Source organism: Falco rusticolus, chromosome 8, assembly GCF_015220075.1.
Source record: "Falco rusticolus isolate bFalRus1 chromosome 8, bFalRus1.pri, whole genome shotgun sequence".
Taxonomy (NCBI): Eukaryota; Metazoa; Chordata; class Aves; order Falconiformes; family Falconidae; genus Falco; species Falco rusticolus.
Window position 1 is genome coordinate 37,185,836 of NC_051194.1, and position 21,081 is coordinate 37,206,916.

A 21,081-nucleotide genomic window follows, 5' to 3' on the forward strand; every position below is an offset into this window, starting at 1 on the left:
TAAATTGGAACAGGAGAAAAAGAAAAAAGAAGCACAAAGAATGCAAAAGTTCTGCAGTATTTTGCTTCATTTGCTTTGATCTAAATAAATATGTTTCATTGTCCTGAAGGGACCCAAGAAGCTTCATGTTTTTAATGTCATCGTCATTAAACTGATTTGTTCTGGATTGATAGAGACCTGTTTAAAACAAAATATTACATAGATTTTCTTAATGGATTTTCTTTATTTTTTTTAAATGTTTTCTTTTGCAAAATATTTTTATAGTGTAAAAATTATGGGTTTATTGGAAAATCTGTGAATAGTTCCACTAACTGTTAGCAGAAGGATAATAAACAACATCCTTCATGTAAATGTGGTTTACCTTAGGCAGTCATCTATCTGAGGCTAATGATTTTGTTAACAGTATTTGTTCCTGTATTTGGAAAGTAACTAACCAGAGAGAAAGGTGTACGTTCAGGGTAATGGTGTAGATTAGAAACAAGTAACCTTCCCACTTGAGTACATCATTCAAAGAAGTGATGAAGTAGACCCTGTCACATTACTGCATCTTATCTTCCCTGGACTACCGTGCTGCACAGAGAAACTGCCAGTAGCTCGGAGGTGACTTAACTAATGCTCAGGAGCCCAGGTGGACATTGGATTGCTGAGGCACAGCAGGGAGCCCCTCTATAGGTCACAAATGTAATGCATATTTCCCAGTAGGACTCCTGCTTTATAACCCATACTGCAGCCATTCATTTTAATTCTTATTGTATAGGGAAGTTAAACTACCTCTTTGTAGACCATTTTTTTTTTCTTTTTTTCTTAATTTCCCCCCATTGTGGGTAGAGGAATGAGAAGGGAAGTTGTCACTTTCTCAGATAATACGTTATGGGAGGATAATTTTGACAGGTACCTCTTGTATTCTTTTTCCCCCTGCTCCTCCCTAATAACAGCTCTGACACTGTGCCAGGGGATGTTGGTTTTGAGGTGCTTGTCAAGAATGGGTGTTTCAAAGACAAAAATGTAGCTTCTGTTAGGAAGGAAGAAAAGAAACAATCAGAATAGAGGCTTCTCTTTCTGAAGGTAGGATACGCTTTAGACTAGCTAGAGTCAAAGTGTTCAACCTGGAAGGGAAAACATGAGCCTGGAAACAAGCTCATCAGCTCAGAAGGTTGTTAACCAGAAATGACTGGTTACCTTTTGTCATGAAGACCATGGTGCATTAACAGGAAAGGCAGACATGAAGTAGGAAGAGATGCTCAGAGGCAAGTGATGTCCTAAGAGGACACATCCTGCCCTCCAGCTTCTAGTCACTGGACCAGGCTGGCAGCTGTTTCCTCTTGGGCTCAGACTGAAATCTTAAATCGGTGGAAAAGGCTCCCATTAACTCTCCAGAGCAGGCAAGTTTCTTGTACTTGAAGTAAAAAATTTACTTCATTTTTAGAGATTGAAAGAAAACTGAAAGAAGATTTAACTTGCCTCTTGAGAAAGACAAGGGAGAAAACACAATGCATAGGTTTGTCGTCCATATGTCTAATGTGGCTGCACGGTAGGTGAGAACAAAGTTCTAAACCACAGCTCTTTAAGGAGCTGAGCAGTTCTCCTTGTCATCCTTTCCTTCTCCCTGTGGTCTGACACCCTCTAATAGCAAAAGGATTTTTAAGGCCACATGCTGAAAGAGGGCAAGTCCCAGGGGCTAGCTCTTAATGTGAACCCCTGTGCCGGAGAGCTGCTCTTAACGCACCCACCAAGTCAGGTGGAGCTTTTAGCAGCTCCCAGTATGGATATGGGGCGACTGAGATGACAGCAAAGCCATTTCACTCTGTTTCTTTATGACAAGTTATTAACAGTTCCAGTTTGATGTGCTGGGCAGGACTTCCATTACATCAGCAAAACAACACTTTTCACTGTTGACATGCACAGTATGTGGGAAAGGTGAAATGTAAAAAGAACATTTAGATTTTGAAGTTGTATTTTTTCTTCCACATTTCTTTCTCTCTTGTGCTTTTTTTTGTTACATCTTTGTTTAACCTCTTGTGTGTGTGTGTGCGGGGGGGTTAATGTCCCTTTATATTTTAAAGCCAGGCTGAGATGAAGGGGGGATTTTCTAGAATTGCCTGAACTGACAGTTGCTTTTGTTTCACAGCTGAAACTAAATGGATTTTTTAATTTTCACTGTTACAAAAAGTCACGAAAAGCCCATCCAGGCCCAAGGTGTTGCTAGCAGGCACTGATGCGGTATAATCAGTCTGTGAAAAAAACACGTTGTAGCATCCCATTAAAATCAGAAGCTGCTGAATTTCCATATGGTGCATTTGTGGCTGTATTGTGTCCTTGTCATGGTAGCATTCAGTTTCTTTCCACACATACAAGCAGAGGTGCAGGACCCCTACCATAACTTAGTTCTGACTGGTTTCCCCCAAACCTGAATTTAACACCTACACTCGGTAGCCCTACTGAGTTGCATCCCAGGTAACGCAAACTTGAGCAGAACTGAAATTTTATTGCCTTTGGAGAAGATAAAAACTATGGTTGAGTAAGAGTTTATTTCAACCTAGAAAATGTGAAAAGGTAGGCAGTATTTTCTCTTTCCTGTTTCAGATTTTCATGTTGTTTCTTAGCTGGAAATTCATGTTTTCTTTAAAGTGCATGTACACTCAAATATTTGAGGTGATCCTGGGAGGCATACACCAGGAAGCATGTTCTGTACCACAGTGCTAGCTCCTAGCCTTGTGATCTTTCTTATTCTAGTAAGGAAGTTTAAAAAGGAGAATTATATTGTTTTACTGTAAGTATTACAGTTTTGGGATTTATGACAGGCTTAGCTGCTTTTTATCTCACTTTTTTTCCTTCACTAAGCTGCTGGATAGCTTGAATTAAGTGCGCTCCCGTCCTTATTTCTTTAGGCACTGGAGGCAGCATACTGTGATGTCATGGGTAAGATTTGAAGGTGGAGTGCTCTCTTTTGTGCTTGTATTTCTTTCGGTGAAGGTTGAAATGTTGTACATTGCTAACATCTGTGTTATGTGCCCTCTGCACATTTATAATCTGATATTTTTTTTCCCTCAGCTCAGTTCATCACAGTGACTTTGGCAGAAACGAGTATTCAATACTTCTTAAAATATCTCCCCTAGAAGGCAGTTAACCTCAGGTCTGCCTGCCCACCGTTCAGGACTGATTGTGCTTATGCTGCCGCTTGCATGCTCGTTTTGAACCCATCCCATTACCTGCCTAACAAAGTGGGAGACCAAAATATATTCAGGAGAGTCGTTATAGGAACCGCCTTCTGCAGCTCTGTAAATAAGTTGCCATTTGCTGTGCAGAGTGTGCATGCAGGGGAGGCCGAGATAAAGTCCGGTGTTTGATGCTATCTGTTGAATTGATTAGGCTTTCATGAGCAGACACTTTTCTTGCACCCAATTTCCACTTGACTGTCTAAAGGTGGAGACCAGTCTAAGAGTTTGGCTGCAGGGTATCTAAAGTTTAGCACATCAGATCTTACTGGTATGATCTGGCATAGATCTGAATTAATAAATGAGGTAGAGAAACAAATGTGTGTCTGCAGGGTTATTAAACAAGTGTCATATTTTGCCACATTTGTGCGACATTTTTCTGAACTGCCCTTGAACATCTTTTGTGTTTCCCCTGAATGGGAGTTGTATAAACAGGCCATTCATTGAATTGTTGTTTCTCCTGAGGGAGTCATACATCCAAATTCCCCAAATTCCAGGTAATGACCATGGTTTTGAGATTTAAATTTCTTTTGAAAGTTGTATTTCTCATCTAAATAGGAATTCTATTTTGTTTCACCTCGTTATAACCCATGAACCAGGTGAGTTGAGCATTGGGAAAAGCATTGCATCCTCTGGCTCTTACTCTTCCCTTCAAAGAGGCAGCACTGGGCTGGTCACACCCTGCCTCAAACCAGTGCTGCTGTTCTCACCTCACCTCTTTGCACCAGTGGGGACCTGCCTTTGCTGGCTCATTAAAAAAAGAAGTCATAAAGTATTACTGTGGTGCCATGGTGTGTGTCACAGCAGGGCACCACATAGCCAGGCGTCATGAAACGAGGTTGGTCTGAGAGGCTGCCCTGCCTGTGGCAAGCTGTTAACCTTGCAGTCAATGGCACTAGGGAAAAGCTTGTGCCTTCAAGAAGCTGGTGGCAATATTTGGCGCTAATGGAGCTTTTTGATTTATAAGCCCCATAGAATGCCAGAAGCAGAATTTCCCAGGTAAATCATCAGTCTGTTGTGTTCACAGGGCTTGTAAGAAACCGCAGATTTCAGTGCTAAGATCCCTCCCAGAGCAACTGTGTAGCATGGGAAATGGCATGCTGGTGCTTTGTTTTCTTCGTTAGTTTGTCGTTTTGTTCCTGCAAATTAATCCTTATCAACAACAACTTGTAATAGAGGCTGTTTCTCAAGAGGAAGTATTTCTGCCATTCTCACCAGTAAGTTTACTGTTAATCAATATTTGAACCTCCAGGGCTATGAAATTTGGTACTGCATCCTTGTTTCATCTTCTTTAATGGATGGATTATTTCTGTGTCAGCTGTGGATCTAAGTTTTCAAGTGACCATCCATGGCAATTGGTGTTATTCAATCAATGGTCTACAGCCCACAGGTGGTCCATAAGACATCAGAAGGTGATCTGCACAGCAGTGAGAGTTGGAAGCGAAAATCAAAGCAATCCTAAAGGCATACACAGTGACACCCCACAGTTAACAGCAAACAGTGATGTGCCAGCTGCATGCTAGATCATTTCGTAGGCAAGATTGATGGGCCTGTGGGGTTTTTTTGCCAAAAAAACCCCCAACTTTATTGGGTATTTGGTTATCTGAAAAGCCTGAGAAACACTGCTGTAAGGGCTGTATTAGACTTTTGAAGGGTTTATTTTTACCAATATGACTGTTTCAATGTGGGAAGGATGTTTTTATATATTTGCACATCAGGTTTGGAGCCAACTGATTTGGAGGCTGTATGGTAGGTAATTCTGGCTCTTCCTTGAGGTGTCATGAAAGAAATTATCTAGCACAGATGCTTGCGGGTGGGCATCTGGGTTTGCTTGCGGACAGTGGGGTACAGCCGTCTGTTTTACCTGGCAAACCCACAAAGCTCTGTTGACTGCACAGGCAGACCCTGAAGCATGCTGTGCACACCCTGTGCCTGGAGGCAGAGGACTGCCTCTGTGCGTGTGAGCAGCAGTGATGCTCCCGTGTGCTGTGCTTGGGCATGCAGCTTGCACAAGCTTTGCGAAAAACGGCTTTACAGGTTTGCTCTGCAAGAGAGGTGTCAAGACTCCCCTTACCAACAGTTACAGGTAGTTGTGAACTGCCTCTACAGTTTTCCATCAGCCGTGAGGGCCCACGGATCACAGCATGCCACTGTGTGCCAGTGTGGGCTGCGTTCCTACCTGCTTTCCAAGCAGGAATGTGTGGGCAGCTTAGCACACAGCTGTATTCACAAATCACGAAGTTCCCATTACTTTGTAATTGCAAGGAGATATTTCTAGAGGTGCTGTGCTTTTCAGCTTGGTCTTTCTCCCAAAATGTTCTTTTTTTTTTTATAAACCAAGAAATGATTACCTTGTGGGCCTGTGATGCAATGCACAGTACTGAGAGCCTTGTGTATGAGAGCTTTGTGAGAAAACGCCACCACCGACCCTTATTTCTCACAGTATTGCTGTATTAAAGGCTACTTTTTCTTTTGTATCTTAATTTTCACCTTTCACTTGCATTCTAAGTCACTGTGTTTTAAGCTTTTCTTTGCGATTGGGAGGACTGGGAACTCTTTGCTCCCCCTCTGTTCTTTTTCTTCTTTCTTCCTTATTTCTTTCTTCTCTTATGAAAGGTGAAATTTTTACGTAATCACAAGATTCCACGAAGATGAGCTTTTTAAGAAAACAATCAGAAAACAACAGTCCCCTTTATCCGTCTTGTATATCCTGAGTCTCTTAATAAAAATGTGAGCAGTACCGCAGCTCTGTGAGACTTACCCTCTCCTGACAGTTTCATTACTGAGAAGAACAGGATTTTTCATTTGTAATATAGAAGGAAAAAACCTCTGAAATACTCTGCTGGAATTTGAATTTGGCTCCTATCTGGAGAGCAGCATGAGTAAGCCCAGGACATCTTGAAGTGCTACTTGTGGCACTCCTCAAAACATATCTGAAGGGCAAGACTGCTGAAGTGCTCTATGTGGTTAACTTTGAATTCAGATCAACAAGAATCTCCATACAAAAAAATGTAATTATATAATATAGGTGAATTAGAGAGAGGTTAGTTAAGCATTGCATAATACTTGTAAAAAACAACATATTGCGCATAAAAATTTCAGAAGAAGAGATACAGGACAGAAAAAGCTTTGTGGACAGTTGGGATAGCCAAATTATATACCTTTTCCAGCCTGATAAGCTCCTAATAAAAATAATTTTACAGATCACATGTTTTGAAAGGTGGTGCTTCGCTTCACTGAAGTAACTGGAGTTGTGAGAAATTGTTTCAGTAAATTTGTTCATTTTCAGGGGCAAGCAATGCCGTCAATGAAATACACTTGCAAAGCATGTCTTAGGAATTGAGATATATGCTGTCTTTTGCAATCGTGACTGGGTGGAATATAAGGCTTATTTCATATAAGAGAGTTCGCCCAGGTTAGAGTTTTTAAGGTGAAATGAAATAAGCAATTATATGGTTTCAAAGTATTGTGCCTTAGAAAAGTTCAAGAATATTTTTTATTCAATATAGTTCTAATAAAACAATAGCATGGTACGTTTAGTAAAATAAGACGACACTGAATTTGAAGTTTTACACCATTTTTAATAACATTGGGGAAAAAGTTGGAATGCTTGCATTTAGGTAAAAAACAGTTGCTAATTAGTCCTTTTTTTTTCAGAGTGGAGATGAAACCTCCAATCTCTTTAGCACCTTGTTTGGCCATCGGGAAAAAATTGTAGATCTGTTGTACTGGGATTATTCCAATTTCTGCTTGCAGTTTACAATGTGTAGGTAAATGCTGCCAGCTTTTGAATTCCAGAAGCATTTAAAACTGATACAACTTTTTGTGATGAGATTTTATACTTACAGAGAGAAGGACATCTTTTACAAATATGACCTTACTGTGTAATTTTTTTTTGTGAGTTCGGTGTTTGATTTTCATGTTTTACAAAACTATTAGCTTCAAATTTAAATCCTAGCTGAGTTATTCAAATGTTCTGAAGATTGCAGGAAGCCTATGATATTCCTAGTTTGATATACAGACTAAGGGTGTAAAGATGAATTGAAAAATTTTCAGGCAGGGTCATAGCTTGGATAGTTGTCTAAATGTTTATCTTTGAAATCCTGCAGTCATTCTTCACCCATGAAAGAATTTGCTTTTGTTATGTGATAGTTCTGAGTGGGGCCGTTAATTTTGGCTTGCAGTTGCAGGCTATTAATCAAATAGGCAAGAAAAGAAAACCTTAAATTATTATTGTGTGCAAGCTTTCACTGTCTTGGGTGCAAACATGGCCAAAATGTTGGCTCTCCCATGTACTGACTCAGGTTTTTGTCTCTTCCTGTGTCTTTCTCACTTGAGTTTTTTGTGGCGTATCTAGATCTACACTTTCCTGTTCATTTTTCAGGCACTGGCCAAACCTCGGTGCCTTGTGACTATCTTTTTCTCCTACCCTGAATGCACCAAAGGCTAAACCATCCTTCACTGCACTGAAGGGACGGTGTGTATGTTAGGGGCTGATGGAATATTGTGGTGCACAGGAATATCCTTGGATTGAAGAAATTACATAGCATCTTCTGTAACATCCCCATCTATGGTCTGCTTTTGTAACTCCCTGTATACATCTCTGTGCTATGTGGAGGTGCTCTGCGTGCTGCTGTCTCCCTCCTCTCCCTCCATAAGAGACACAGCACTTAGAAGAAAACTTCAAAATCAATTTATATTATTTTGAGTAATTTATGAGACTGAGTATCAGGGAGAGGGGTAGCAGTTCACAGCCTTAATTCAGAGTGCTGCATTCACCTCTCGGTGCTAAATGTCTCACCAAGGTTCTCTTTCCTTCCAGGTTTTCACAGGGAACAGCAATGCTGATAGTGTGGTTCACCACAAATTTCTGCACTCCATGAAAGCCCGCTTCTTGCGCTTCATCCCTCTGAAGTGGAATGTTGGTGGGCGGATAGGACTGAGAGTTGAGGTCTTCGGCTGCTCCTATAGTAAGTGGCTACATCTTAACCCACATATTTTCAAAGAGCTTATTGTTGATGCTGTCAGTGCTGTGGGAGAGGTCCAGCAGAAGTTTTACAAGTTCAATTGTAATGTGAAATACATAGCCATCATTTATTTTTTCAGTAGTTATTCTTGTCTTTCTGTTCAGGGATGTGCAGGCCCACCTAGCTCAGCTAGTGAAGCTTTTTCAGAGCTGAGCCTACCACAGACTGATTTACTGCTTCTTCCCAGTGCAAAGCAGTCAGATGTTGTAAAAACTCCTGCCCGGCTGGAGGGCACAGAGCTACTTCAGACCCTTTGTAGGGCTTTATTTAGGAATGGTACCACCTTTTGCTTAAATAGTTCATTTTTGGCTTTAAGTCAAATTAAATAGTTGTTGGGGGAAGTGCTGCAGATTATGCAGCTAGTACTTCTATTTGAGGCTCATGACTTCAAAGCTCCAGAAAGCAGAGAACTTGTTTGCTGCTTTAACTGCTTTTGCAGGACTGTTTTCTTTGGCGCTTGTCTTCATAACACATGGTGATGATCCTCTAAGACATGGTCTGCAGCATTTTGTCACATGGGCTTTGGAGCAGCCTATAAACATTGTTGCCTTGGGACATTTCAGCCACATGGTTGCCCTGGTGTACTGCTGCAGATATATGACCTATCACCATGGAAGAGTGCAAGCGTAAAGAAAAAGGACCGATGTTGCTCTCTCGCACTAAACAGAAATAAATCCACAAATGAGGAAACATAAGTCCGGTATTTGTTTCTCAGGTGGCTGTGGGTTTATTTCTGAAATGGTGAAACGTGACTTGAGACACTGCTGGAGAAAGGTGAGATTTTGCTGGGGAGAGTACAAGGGATTAACAGCATTTTACCAGTAAATACAACATGGTATGGCAGAAGTCACCATTGTGTGACACTGCTGTACTTTTACATCTCCCCATTTGGCTCATCCTCATCCACTCCTGCTGGGTGCATGAAAACCTCTTATTTGGGAGACTCCTTCAATTCATCTGAGCAGAATCAGGGTGTCTTAAACATTTTGATTCACACTATACCATTGAACAGAGTGCTCCAGCACTCTTAGTGCCCTCATCAGTACGCTTGGGTCTTAGGATGGATTCACGTGGTTTAACAGGAAGGTCCTTGTTATGGTCTGTGTGTAGCTATGTGTAGATATAATCCATTCATGTTTTTTTAAATGCTGCATTTCCACCTGCTTTGGTGCTCAGGCACTGTGGACTATCATTTGCTTAAGTACAGACCTGCAACAGCCTGGTCTGAATGGAACCATTTCCAGTCCTACTAGTAGACATGGAAACTGAAACCTATGAATCAAAACTGCTCTTGATGACATCATTCCAAAGCAGGTGTTTAATCTGCTTTCAAAGAGCTTTCTTCTATTAATGATGACCAGACCTCTGCAGTGAAGAGTATAGTCCAAACAGATGTGCAACAAACAGAACTTGAACTGAAGGCTGAAACTTTTGTGGCTGAATGTGTTTTGGTGCTAGTCAATGTGAAATACTATATGAACACTCATGTCAGGTGGTGATTGTATCTTCTGTGATACGAAGAAGACTTCAGAGTCACTTGCAGGCTGAATTTCCTTGCACTAATATCATCTAGGTCTTCATCTTTGTCCTGTACCCTGCAGCTCCAAGAAATAAAAATGGTTATGCAGAATTGAGGTATGAGATTGAAGCAAGCTAGAAAAGAAATAAAGGGATTCATAAAAGTTTTACAGAGTGTTGAAATATTCATTCCGTTTATATAAATGTGCCATTCAAATTTCTCTCTGGCAAATTGCATATGCCAAGCAATACCTTCCTACAAGTTTTGCTTGTATAGTTTCACATTCTTGGCTACTGCTAACCCAAGCATTCCAGCACCATACAAAAGATGTTTGATCATTTCTAAAATGTCATCTTTGCTGTTATACTGACACGATATCTGCAGCAGATCCTGAGCTGGTGTACACCTACATAACTGCACTTTGTAATGTTTGACAGCATACAGACTCATCCACCATATTAATTTATGGCACAAGAAATATATCAATAATTTGAAAAGCATTAAAAAAAAAAAAAGATTGTTAGTGACAGGCTGTTGGGCAAACCAGGAAGGAAAACTGAGCTAGAAGAAGAACAAACGTCCCAAATATGCACCATCTCTAAAAGATGACCCTTCATACAAGTGTCTGCGTGTATATGAAAGGAGGGATATGAGTCTGGAAGTAGGAACAGCATTATAGTCACCTACCTGTACCAAAGGCTTCAGCTGATATAATTCATCTGTAACAAGCCTAATTCCAGTTATGCCCAATCCTCTTTAAGTTGCTGGAATGACTTAAAGGATTCTATAGGTAAACAAACCCAGAGTATTTGATCTTAAGTCCACTGAAGTTAAAGAAAGGATTTCCACTGGCATTTTAGATTTGGATCCAACCCTGAAGTATAGTATAAAAAGAGAACATCGGTATGGGGAACACCTATGAGCCAAATCCTGTGCAAATGTACATGTGTGACTGCAGGGTCATTTCTACCAGGTAATGGACCACTGGCTGTCCATTCCATCTTTCAGGCAAATGTTGCCCCAGAAATGCAGCACTTGATCTGAAAACAGAGTTGCTTTAATATTGATATCCAGGGCAGAAAACTGCAGAAGCGAGGTTTTCATTTACAGGCAGGCTGGAGATCCTGTTTGTGTGAGTGGCAGCATTTGTTGGATGGCTGAAACATAAGTCTGGGGACACTGACAGCTTAGGCCATCTGAATTTCATGTGCTGATGCACACCTGCTAAAACCCTGGGACTACTGCCAAACATGCAGCTGAGCACCTTGCTGTGATACATGAGAGCATGCAAAATAGCCTGTGGTTCCTTGGATGGTCTCTGCTCACATCAACTCCTTTTTAACCTTGCGTATTTGAGCAGAAGATGACAGCTATAGGAGAGGTTTGTGGCTTCATTGCTGCTTAAGCATTTTTGTCAAGGCAAAGTTAGGTGAATGTGACACTCTTGTGCCAGTTCAAGGCTCTGATCTCTCATTTTTTGGGTATGACTGTCCTGTGCAACATACTCTGCTGAAGAGGTCCCAGGAACAGAACCTTGCGCTAACTTTTGGCAAATGCAGCTTTCAGTGATGGCTGTTTAGTAGGGAGCATGTGAAAGGCATCCGGTCTTGTAGGTCACCAGATGCTCTGCCAGGACACAGTAACAAAAAATACTGAAGAATCATCTGAGAGATTAACTGCAACATGCAGTGGATGCCAAAGTGGCTAACTTAACATGGGAGTGCACTGCGGTTCGAAATGGCATTCGCTGTTTTTTATTGCTCCTGCTAGAAGTAATCTACTACTATGAATTTACCTCAAAAACTTATCTGTCAAATGAGAGCTTTCTGCTTTGTCCTGTGCCCTCCCCTGCCACCCCTACCCTCCTGCTCTCTTTTCTTTTCACCCTCTAATTCGCTGCTAGTTGACATTGTTTGTCTTGAATATAGAAACACGTTTTTAACAGTAAAGCTGTTGAGTGTGCTTGACCTTACCCATACAGATCGAAGTTCCTGTGCAACAAAGCATTCCAAGGCCATCGGTTCAGCTGGAATTCATAGATAACATGTGCTAATTTTTGTTTACTTTCTTACAAAGAAAGTATGTATTTAAATGAAAATTATTTACATTTATTTGAAATTCCTGTAAAGATTCCACCTCATGTGCTCAGAAGAGGTACTGAAATAGGAAGGAGATGATACTGATCTGAAAACATACGTTGATGTTTCCTGTTCAGAAAAGGATTTATGATGAGTTAAATGGAAATTTCCATGCAGATGTGTAAGGTCTCAGTGTTCCTTTGCAGCAGTGGCTCCAGAAGCAGTGCGATTATCATGGATAACCAGAGCTGCAACAGAGGATGTGCCCAGAGAAATGGCAAATCAAATGCTTTTGATGCTGGGGGGCAGTGAGTGGGGAATGGGTACGTCTTTATATTTGGGAAAAGTCTTGTTAGCTCAGCACATGAAAAAAATCTGCTGACACAATTGCTTTTATAGGATAAGATTTATAGCTTCATTGAAGATGCTGATCATGTTCTGTAACTGGTTAATGGCCCAAAATGCATCAGCAGAATCAGGTGTATGTGCAGTTAACAGGCTGGGAAATCACAGGAGGAACAATGATAGGGTGTGAGACAGGGTATCTTCTGCTTTTGAGAGGTGAGTTATTAATTTGCAGTTCTCATCCGTTGCTGTCATTACTTCAATGAATATGATCTGATATTGTGATTTTTGATTAAATGGTATTTTTACTGGATTTGTTTTTCTCTCTTCCCCCCCCCCCCCCCCCCCATCTTCTTCTCTCCGCTCTTTTGTCTTCCTATGAGATAGAAAAGAATGCATTGCAGAGAACCATCTGATGGTCATTGAGCAGTAGTGTTTGTAACCAACTGCATAAGATAAATACCCAAACAATTGCTTACCAAGAGGCAGATGGAGATTTGTGATACAGCTGCATAGCAGAACAGTCACCTCTGAAGTGCCCATCCACATTCATCCCTTGGACTGAATGTCTGAGAGGGGTATGGAGGGGGAAGTTGGATTGCTTTAGTTTCACTCAAGCCAGTAAAGCATGACTGGCCAGAAGAGACAGCTGCTCAGACCAGGAACAGTCGTTTTTCCTCCTGCAGGGAGTTAAAGCTCCCTGTTTATTGAGGCAAGTGCAAACCCAAAAAAGTTCCTGCCTCAAATTGCAACTGTTTCTAGGGAATATTTTTGTATTTTGGAATAACTTTGCCAAGTGTTTACTTTGCCCAAAATCACTGGGAGAACTGTCTTTGTAAGTATGAATGTATGTCCTCTCTGCTGCTAGGAGCAGATTGCTGCACAAGTAAACTCCATGCTTTCACATTGCTCCCAGTCTGGCTCCTCTCGGCATAGCTGGTCCTACAGGCTAAAACCTGTGGTCACATGCTCCTTTAAAAAAAAAAAATAAAAAAAATCCCCCCCAAAACAATGACAAATGCTGAATTAACCTGATAATCCACCTTCAACTCACTGTCTGTATTTCCACCCACCCCCAAGTGACTTTGATGATTGGATCTGTGTTGGGGAAGGAAATTCAAATGGAATGATGTAACCAGCACCCCTGAGGCCAGAACCTCTATTGAATTTCAAAAACAGCATGATGAATAATTCCTGTTTCATGGGAACTTCATCACCTGTGAGCAGGAGTGTCAATCTCTTTTTTCCCCGATATAGAAGTGATAGGATGAGAGTAAATGGCCTCAAGTTGCACCAGGGGAGGTTTGGATTGGATATTAGGAAAAATCTCTTCACCAAAAGGGTGGTCAAGCATTGGAACAGGCTGCCCATGGAAGTGGTTGAATCACCGTCACTAGAGGGGTTTAAAAGATGTGTAGCTGTGGTACTGAGGGACGTGGTTTAGTGGTGAACTTGGCAGTGCTAGGTTAACGGTTGGACTCGATGATCTTGAAGTTCTTTTTCAAACTAAATAATTTTGTGATTACGTATGTATTCACAACAGAGACATCTGTTTGAATTGTTGGTCTGTGGAGAATAACATGAAAGAAGCAGTTTTTGCCTGATCTCACTTTTGATGAGTTTTATAGCCTTGTTGATGAGGACAGTGTAGAAAAGTACCCAGGCTGAATAAAGTCTATGCGTAAGTAAACCAACAGGCAGTGCAGGACAAAACAACACGTTGTGTTTTAGTTTGTTATTCCTACAGGTTTTTTGAGACTTAGACATTTCTGATCTTTGTTTTCTTGCTGCAAGTGGATTATGGACATACGTGGACTCAATAAACACTAAGCAAACAGGCAGGTTTTCTGGAATGACTGTATTAGAACTGTGCTGTATCTTTCAGTTTTTAATGGGAAGTCAACGATTTGTTGTCACACAAACTGACACTAATGACTTTTGGCTGCCAGTGTTAGCATTCATTTGACATATTTCCACTTTGTTTAGGGCTATTTATTGGCCGATGTACTCACAACCGATAATTAGTGAAGCAGAACTTTTCAGAAACAGGTTTTCCTTTGTGTTATACTCTGTAAATGTCAGTGGTAGAGCTGTTCAAGAAATCAAGAAACTGTGTTATGCTGTGACTTAGTGGAGAGTTAAGAATAAGGACTGAAGTGTGAATTCAGACTGGTTGAAGGCTTGGATCTTAAGAAGAAGAAGAAAAAGGACCACTATTATGACAACATTGAATCATTGCTTTCTTAGGGTATGTTTGGTTTTGAGAGGTAGAAGTGAAACCAAATTTAACTGCAAAATCCACTGGAAATCAGACTGTAGCTTCTTTATAAGCTATTTCCTAATCTCTGCCTGTGTTAAAATGAAACCATTTTTATGACACAATTGCAATTTACTTTAAACAAATTGAAGTATTTAATGTAGCTGGGGAAATTCATAAGAATTAAACTATTAATTTAATTCCCTTTATAGAAACGGGCAGTCAAGGTGTCAATAGAGAGAAAGAAGCTATTCTGAAGGAGCTTTTTCTAAATGTCTAAATCAGAACTAAAAAATAGTAAAAGCAGATGGTGTGAATACTTTTGTATCCATGATACTTCCTAAACTACAACTGTTCGCATATGATGTTAAAGAGCGTGTTATAATTCTGACATCACAGATAAGAAATTGGTCTTACTTTATTCTGGAGTGATTTTTTTCCTAGGGTTGAATTTCTTTGTAGTTTTATTCTCATAAGAAATAATCAATTGCCTTATGATTTGGAATGGAATCTGGTTTGGTGTGACAGAATTTCTTGTAGAATTTAAATTTTGAGCTCCCTGCAAGTTTGTGAGTGTGCCATCAAACTTCTGTAGATACTGTCATACTGACATGCAGAAGCTATCGATGGTAGTTTCCATGGTAAAAAGAGGTCTTTTATTTTACGAGCTTACAATAGTTTTTAATTGCAATCCTCTTTGAATCTTGGTTCAATTTAAAAAAGTAAAAAAAAAAAAAAAAAAGAAGAAGAAAACCCTAATCCCTATTATTTCCCTTTTTAAGGAGGAACAAATGAAACTACCATTAATGCTCAAAAGGATAGAACTCTCAAGGGAACATAGGTGACTTAAATCACCAGCTTCATAATGCAGTTACTGACCTGGAAATCTTGATTATTTTGCATATGGACCTTGCAATTATTTTTCAAAAGAAAATGGAAAACTGATAGCTTTGGATTATCATTAAAACATGTTGTTTGCAAACAAAGATAGTTTATGCTCTTTCTTCTTGGTTACTATGAAGGTATTCTTTGTCTTTATGCATGTATCCCAGTGGTTATGTAGCTTAGTAAACCCTTGTTCAGATGCTTCATTTTCTGGTGGTCTTAAATTTTAGTATTTTTCTTAAAAACAGGAAATATGGATTAACAGGTTTATTATTGGCAAGTAGATATGTCCATAATTTGTGCCAAATTGTCTTTAGATAGAAATAAAATTGAATTCATGTATGACAGTCACATGTTTGAATACAATCTATTAGTTAAAAGTATTTAAAGCTACCTGAAATGCTCTGTTTTTATATATATATATATATATGAAATCTAAAAAAGTTTATGAAAAATACATTTTGCTTTAAATACTACTTTATAAAGCAAAGACAGTACTGCAGGCTGCTGCTGCCAAAGGAAATATTAATTGCAATTGAAGAATTGAAAGCTTGTTTTCTATCACAGTGATTGAGTTTTAGAGGCTGACTGAAGAGGAAAATATGCTTCTAACAGGATTTTCAAAGGTGTGTAATCAGTTTAGATGCCCAGTTGCCATGAAATCCCTTCAAAAGCTTTTTGAATTGATATTTGACTATTCCTGCCAACCTAGTCAATTTGCATGCAGAAACATAGCTGATAAATGCCCATCACAAACAAACAGCCAACCCTCAGAGGGTAAAATGATACTTATTTGGATGCAAAGGTGGATGCAGGCATGGCTGACATGCAGAAACAGCTCAACAGACTGTTGTGACGCTACAAAAAGTGGAGTGAGAACTGTAGTGTTCAAAGTAATGAAACAGCATCCTGGGTGTGTTTGAGACAAACAGCAAATGTGGCAAGGGATGTTCGGCAGATCTGAATATGATGGAAGGCACCTGTTCTGTTCTAAAAAATTCAGTGAGAAAAGAGTCTTTGATGAGAGAGAGGACAAGTCCAGAGGAGTTCTGTTTTTATCTTAGTGTTCCCCTTCCCCAGACAGAGGGAGAGGACTGGAAATGGGTGAAATGTGGTTGCCCAAATGTCACGCATGTCATATGGATGTATGCTTCTGAGAATACCTGGCTCCAAGTGATATTTGGAAAGATTCTGAAAAAATATGGTCCCTCTCCTGATGCTGCCTCTCCTTTTCATTTTGCCATTTTCTTTCTCCCAGAGTCAGATATTGCAGACTTCGATGGCAGAAGCTCACTCCTCTACAGGTTCAATCAGAAACTTATGAGCACATTCAAGGATGTGGTTTCCTTGAAGTTCAAGAGCATGCAGGGGGATGGAGTCTTATTCCATGGAGAAGGACAGCGTGGAGACTATATTACCTTGGAACTGCAGAAAGGAAAACTCTCCTTGCACATCAACCTGGGTAAGGGTAATTAATCCTAATTGGTTCACATATTATTGTAACAAGGATTGTCTAGGTTTGCTTTTATAAATCTATTGTTTATATTAAGTCATATCTAGAAACTCCAGCTGAGAGAAGGTGGGAGGGGAAGCAAAAGAAAATAGACTTGACTGATGTCACACAAGACATGATAGCTGAGCCAAGAAGAGATCTTGATTCTTCTAACTAGTTCTGACCAAGGCTGAGCTGCTGAATGACTACTTTTGAAGTTTTGACCTTTGCTTGATGATGCTTCCAAACAGTGATTTTTTTGAAAAAAACACCACAAAACCAGTTCTGTTTCTTCCCCTTCCTCCTTTTTTATTTTTATTGTTACTATTTTTAAGAAGAGCATTCTCAGGAGGTTTGGTTTGGAGTGCAAACGCTTATTTTTGGTTTGTGTCTTATTTTTTCCATTCCATGATCAGAACTGAGATGAGAATACAGAAATTAAATGAAAACATTTTTGTCAAAACATTGTGCACGTTGGTATTGTTTTGTTTCTGAGATTATTTCAGTTGAAAACTGTGTATATCTGGAAAGCCATCACTGTGTTATTGTGTTGTATCAGAGGGACAAATGAAAGGCTGGCTTAATTTCTTTCCATAGAAGGATGCTTGTTTTTTTTCCTGGTGAATATGCTAAAGCATTTTGATAATGCCAGGAGCTACTGTATTAGGAGTGATCATACCCCCTCCCCCAGCCTTACTGCAAAACCTTCATTAGCTTCAGCTGTGGGTGACCAATGGTACTGGACTCAGCAGTCTCAACTGACTCACATTTCTCATACTGAGGTTTTGAGTTGGCCAGAAGTTTCCACACCTGTATTGCTGTACTTTGGTCAGCACAGGAGCTCCACTTACCTTGTTCAGGTATTTAACTTGGTCTGAAAGCCCCAGCAGCCCATTCGGACAGAAAACTGCAACAAAGCCTCTTCCTCTGTTAACCGTGAGGGTGTGGGCAAGGAGGGGAGAGATTTAAGGTCCAAGTTTTTCACTGCCATTCTCAATCCTAATAACTTTGATGAATTAAGTAATCTGAATCATTGCATGTACTAATGTACATCGCGCTTAGACTGCCAAAGGTGATTTTAATAAAAATGGGAGACGTAGTATCTAATGATGTATAGTATTAACAGGGGCAGATCCCAGACTAGCAGTTCCAAGACACTTAAAGAAATTTGTCTAGAGCAGATAAAGCAGGCAACAGTGCAGTGTCTCAGTCCCCTGTTTATGACTTGGGGAATTGTAAGAAATCATAAACTAGTGGGAGAAAACTGGAGGCACTAAAACAGAATTCATAGGTAAATCTTTTTTGCATTTTTCCCCTAGTGCTTAATTACGTTTGTTTTAAATGTCAGTAACAATTTTCCACAGGTCTTGGATTTCATTTTTACATAAGCTCATTAATTGTTTAGTCTCCAACTAGCATTTCCTTCATTTCTTTCTTTCTTTTTATTTATTTAATGCATCAGAGAGTAGGAATGATAATGCAGCATTTTTCCAGTTTGGTATTTGGATGTTACTTGGACCAAGTAACTACATCACAAGCCTCTGAATGTGAGATTCTTTGACTCCATTGATTTGTTCTCCTCTTACAGATGTTTCATACTAAGATAAGAATATAGTATAGTTAAATATATTCTGTTACTTCTTCCAGAGGAGATGCTGTTGTGAATATGTAGTCTAAGATAAGGGTTTTTTTTTCTTTCAGCAGTAGCCCCAAATGCACAGATTCTAGCCATTTCAAGTCTCCTCTGTGCATTCATATGTCATGGTCAAGGGTTTTGATGTCTGCTCTTGAACCCGCTTGCATCTTCCCTGACAGTTTTGGAGCATGTGTTCTCTCCATTCTGCTGGAATATAAAAAAGGACACACAGTCTCTTTCAATGAGAGGCTCTGAAGTGTTCAGATATATAGCCAGCTGGAAAACAGAAGAGTGCTTGAATTCACCAGGGTTAGGGCCTAAATATTTTTATGACTCTTGATCTAAAGTTTTGGAGATCTAGGCCAGGTGTAAGGATCTGTTTGAGCTGAGCAAAACACTTGCGTTCATGTTACTTCACTGACTTGTGGGGTTTTTTTCTCTGAAAATGGACAGGTGCAATTTCTGGTGAAAATACAAAAAGCACATAGTTGAAACTGTGAAGTCTCAGGAGTGGTCTGTTAATGTGAACAGACAGGAGATTATTGTGCAGCCTGAAGGGAGCTCTTAAAACACCAGGGCCTGGAATGCACAGCAGAGCCAAGGGCACAGGCGCAGTGGTGATCCTCTGTGTGCTGCAGTGGGTGGGTGCAGCAGTGGGACAATCTTCTGGTTTATCACAAGGATTTCAGGGGAAAAAAATGTGTGTGTGCATATACACACACATATATGAATAAGAGGCGAGGCCCAAAGGCTCTCAGGCAAGTTTTGACAAGGGTCTGATTCTGATGGGCAGAGCTCCTGTTTGCACCCAGGAGGACTGTTCTGTGCTCCCCTTGAGTCCCCATGCTTCACTTAAGGGCCTGGGGGTAACCCTGGTGTCTTCTGCCTGTCTCTGCCCCTCCAGGAGACTCCAACCTGCACTTCAGTAACAGCCACACATCCGTCACCCTGGGCAGCCTCCTGGATGATCAGCACTGGCACTCGGTTCTCATAGAGCGCTTCAACAAGCAAGTGAACTTCACGGTGGACAAGCACACCCAACATTTCCGAACGAAGGGCGATTCAGATCACTTGGATATTGATTATGAGGTGTGTGAAGCCTTTTAGGTTATAAGCTGGGAGGTGAGGCTGAGCTGGTATAAAATGAATGTGGTGGAAAACAACCACCCTAAGAGCTGTTTCTTTCCAGCAAAGATCTTTTCTTTATTTAATATTTCCATCCTAGAGAGCTCCTTTCATAGTTAACTGTCTATGTCAGTGCAGCTCTGTATACAACAGTCCCAGGAAATGGCCGGTCTCTGGGCAAATATGCATTGGATTATGCTTACAGTTCAAAGTAAGGCAAGCTTTGAGCTAAATTAAAAAGTATAGCCTGGGTTCTAGTCAAATCTTCAGGGAGAAAATGATCTTAGCTGTAGGGAGAGGTGCTGTGTCATCATCTCCAATGTGATTTTAATGCAAGCATTGAGCACCATCCCTGTATCTGATTGGCATGACCTCTCATGATACCAGCTCTGAGTTGTGCCTCTATCCAGCCACCACTTTTTTGGATTACAGGTGCCCACATAGAGATGAGTAGATAAATACCGTTGTCTTCTCACTAGGAATTAAAGACCCTAAGCATGACTGTCAAGATAAACAGTTCTGACCCAGGTCCCTTCACATATGGGGTTGTGATGCAGAGCATCCTGGTCTAGGAAGCCAGAGCAGCTCCGCCGAGGAAGGACTGAACAGAGGAAACATCCTGCCTGCCCATTAAACTCGAGGCTGGTGTGCTCCCCTGTCATGAGGCCAAGGTGCTACAGAGTGTAGTTTATATCACTCCAGCAGTTCAGTGCTTATGACTGATAGTAAATAATACCTTAAAAACTTTCATATCATCCCCTATCTATATGCAAGGCAGTTCTTCATCTGTTCCCGTCACCAGTGCACACCTGTGTGCAAATTACCCACGTTCATTTTTATCCCCATGCACTTGCGTACTGAATTTTGCTAGCCCACAAGGCACAGGGTCATGCTTGCACAGTCAGAACCATCACCCCGTCTGGATGCACTGAGCTGGCATGGTTTGTTGCTTAAGAGACCACAAGTTTCCCCTCTGCACTTTGAAATAATTTCTCTAGAAAGGATAAATTCCCAGCACACCCAAGGGACAAAAGCAGATGGCTTGGAAGTGTCAGGTGCCTGCTCTCCCTGCTCTCTGTTCCTCTCATGTTCCAGCTGAAATTCCCTTCTTTGTATTTCACAAAGCAGGGTGAAGTGAGTGGTACCTGTACTCTAGTACTGCGGTACCAAATCACAAGCACATTTATTGGGAACAACACATTTGAGCTTTGAGATTCTGGAACAGCTTCAGACCGAACTAGCAAGGGCCAAAGCTGTAACTACTTTCACGGTGGAGTTGAGAAAAGCCAAATGATTGAGTCTTCCATTTTCCTAATTTCAAAATATTAAAATTACTTGCTTCCTACTACAAATTGATGCCAATTAGGGAACGCTCAGGCTCCAATGTAATTTGCAGAACATTTTTCTGGATGTTCCAAAACAGGGAGCATGGTAGAGATCTTCAGCTGATGTAAGTCAGCATCACTGCTGATTCTGTGGCACTCAGTCCTGGCCCCTGGTGC

The 21,081-nt window shown here is 40.6% G+C and overlaps 1 protein-coding gene across 1 annotated transcript in view; it reads left to right on the forward strand.

The window, feature by feature from the left end:
• CNTNAP5 (contactin associated protein family member 5) overlaps positions 1-21,081 on the forward strand; it is a 295,991-nt gene that overhangs the window by 124,334 nt on the left and 150,576 nt on the right. The window contains exons 4-6 of the mRNA XM_037398285.1: positions 8,038-8,185; positions 16,585-16,788; positions 19,359-19,543. Of these exons, the coding sequence (XP_037254182.1) occupies positions 8,038-8,185; positions 16,585-16,788; positions 19,359-19,543 (537 nt within the window). The remainder of the gene's footprint in view (positions 1-8,037; positions 8,186-16,584; positions 16,789-19,358; positions 19,544-21,081) is intronic.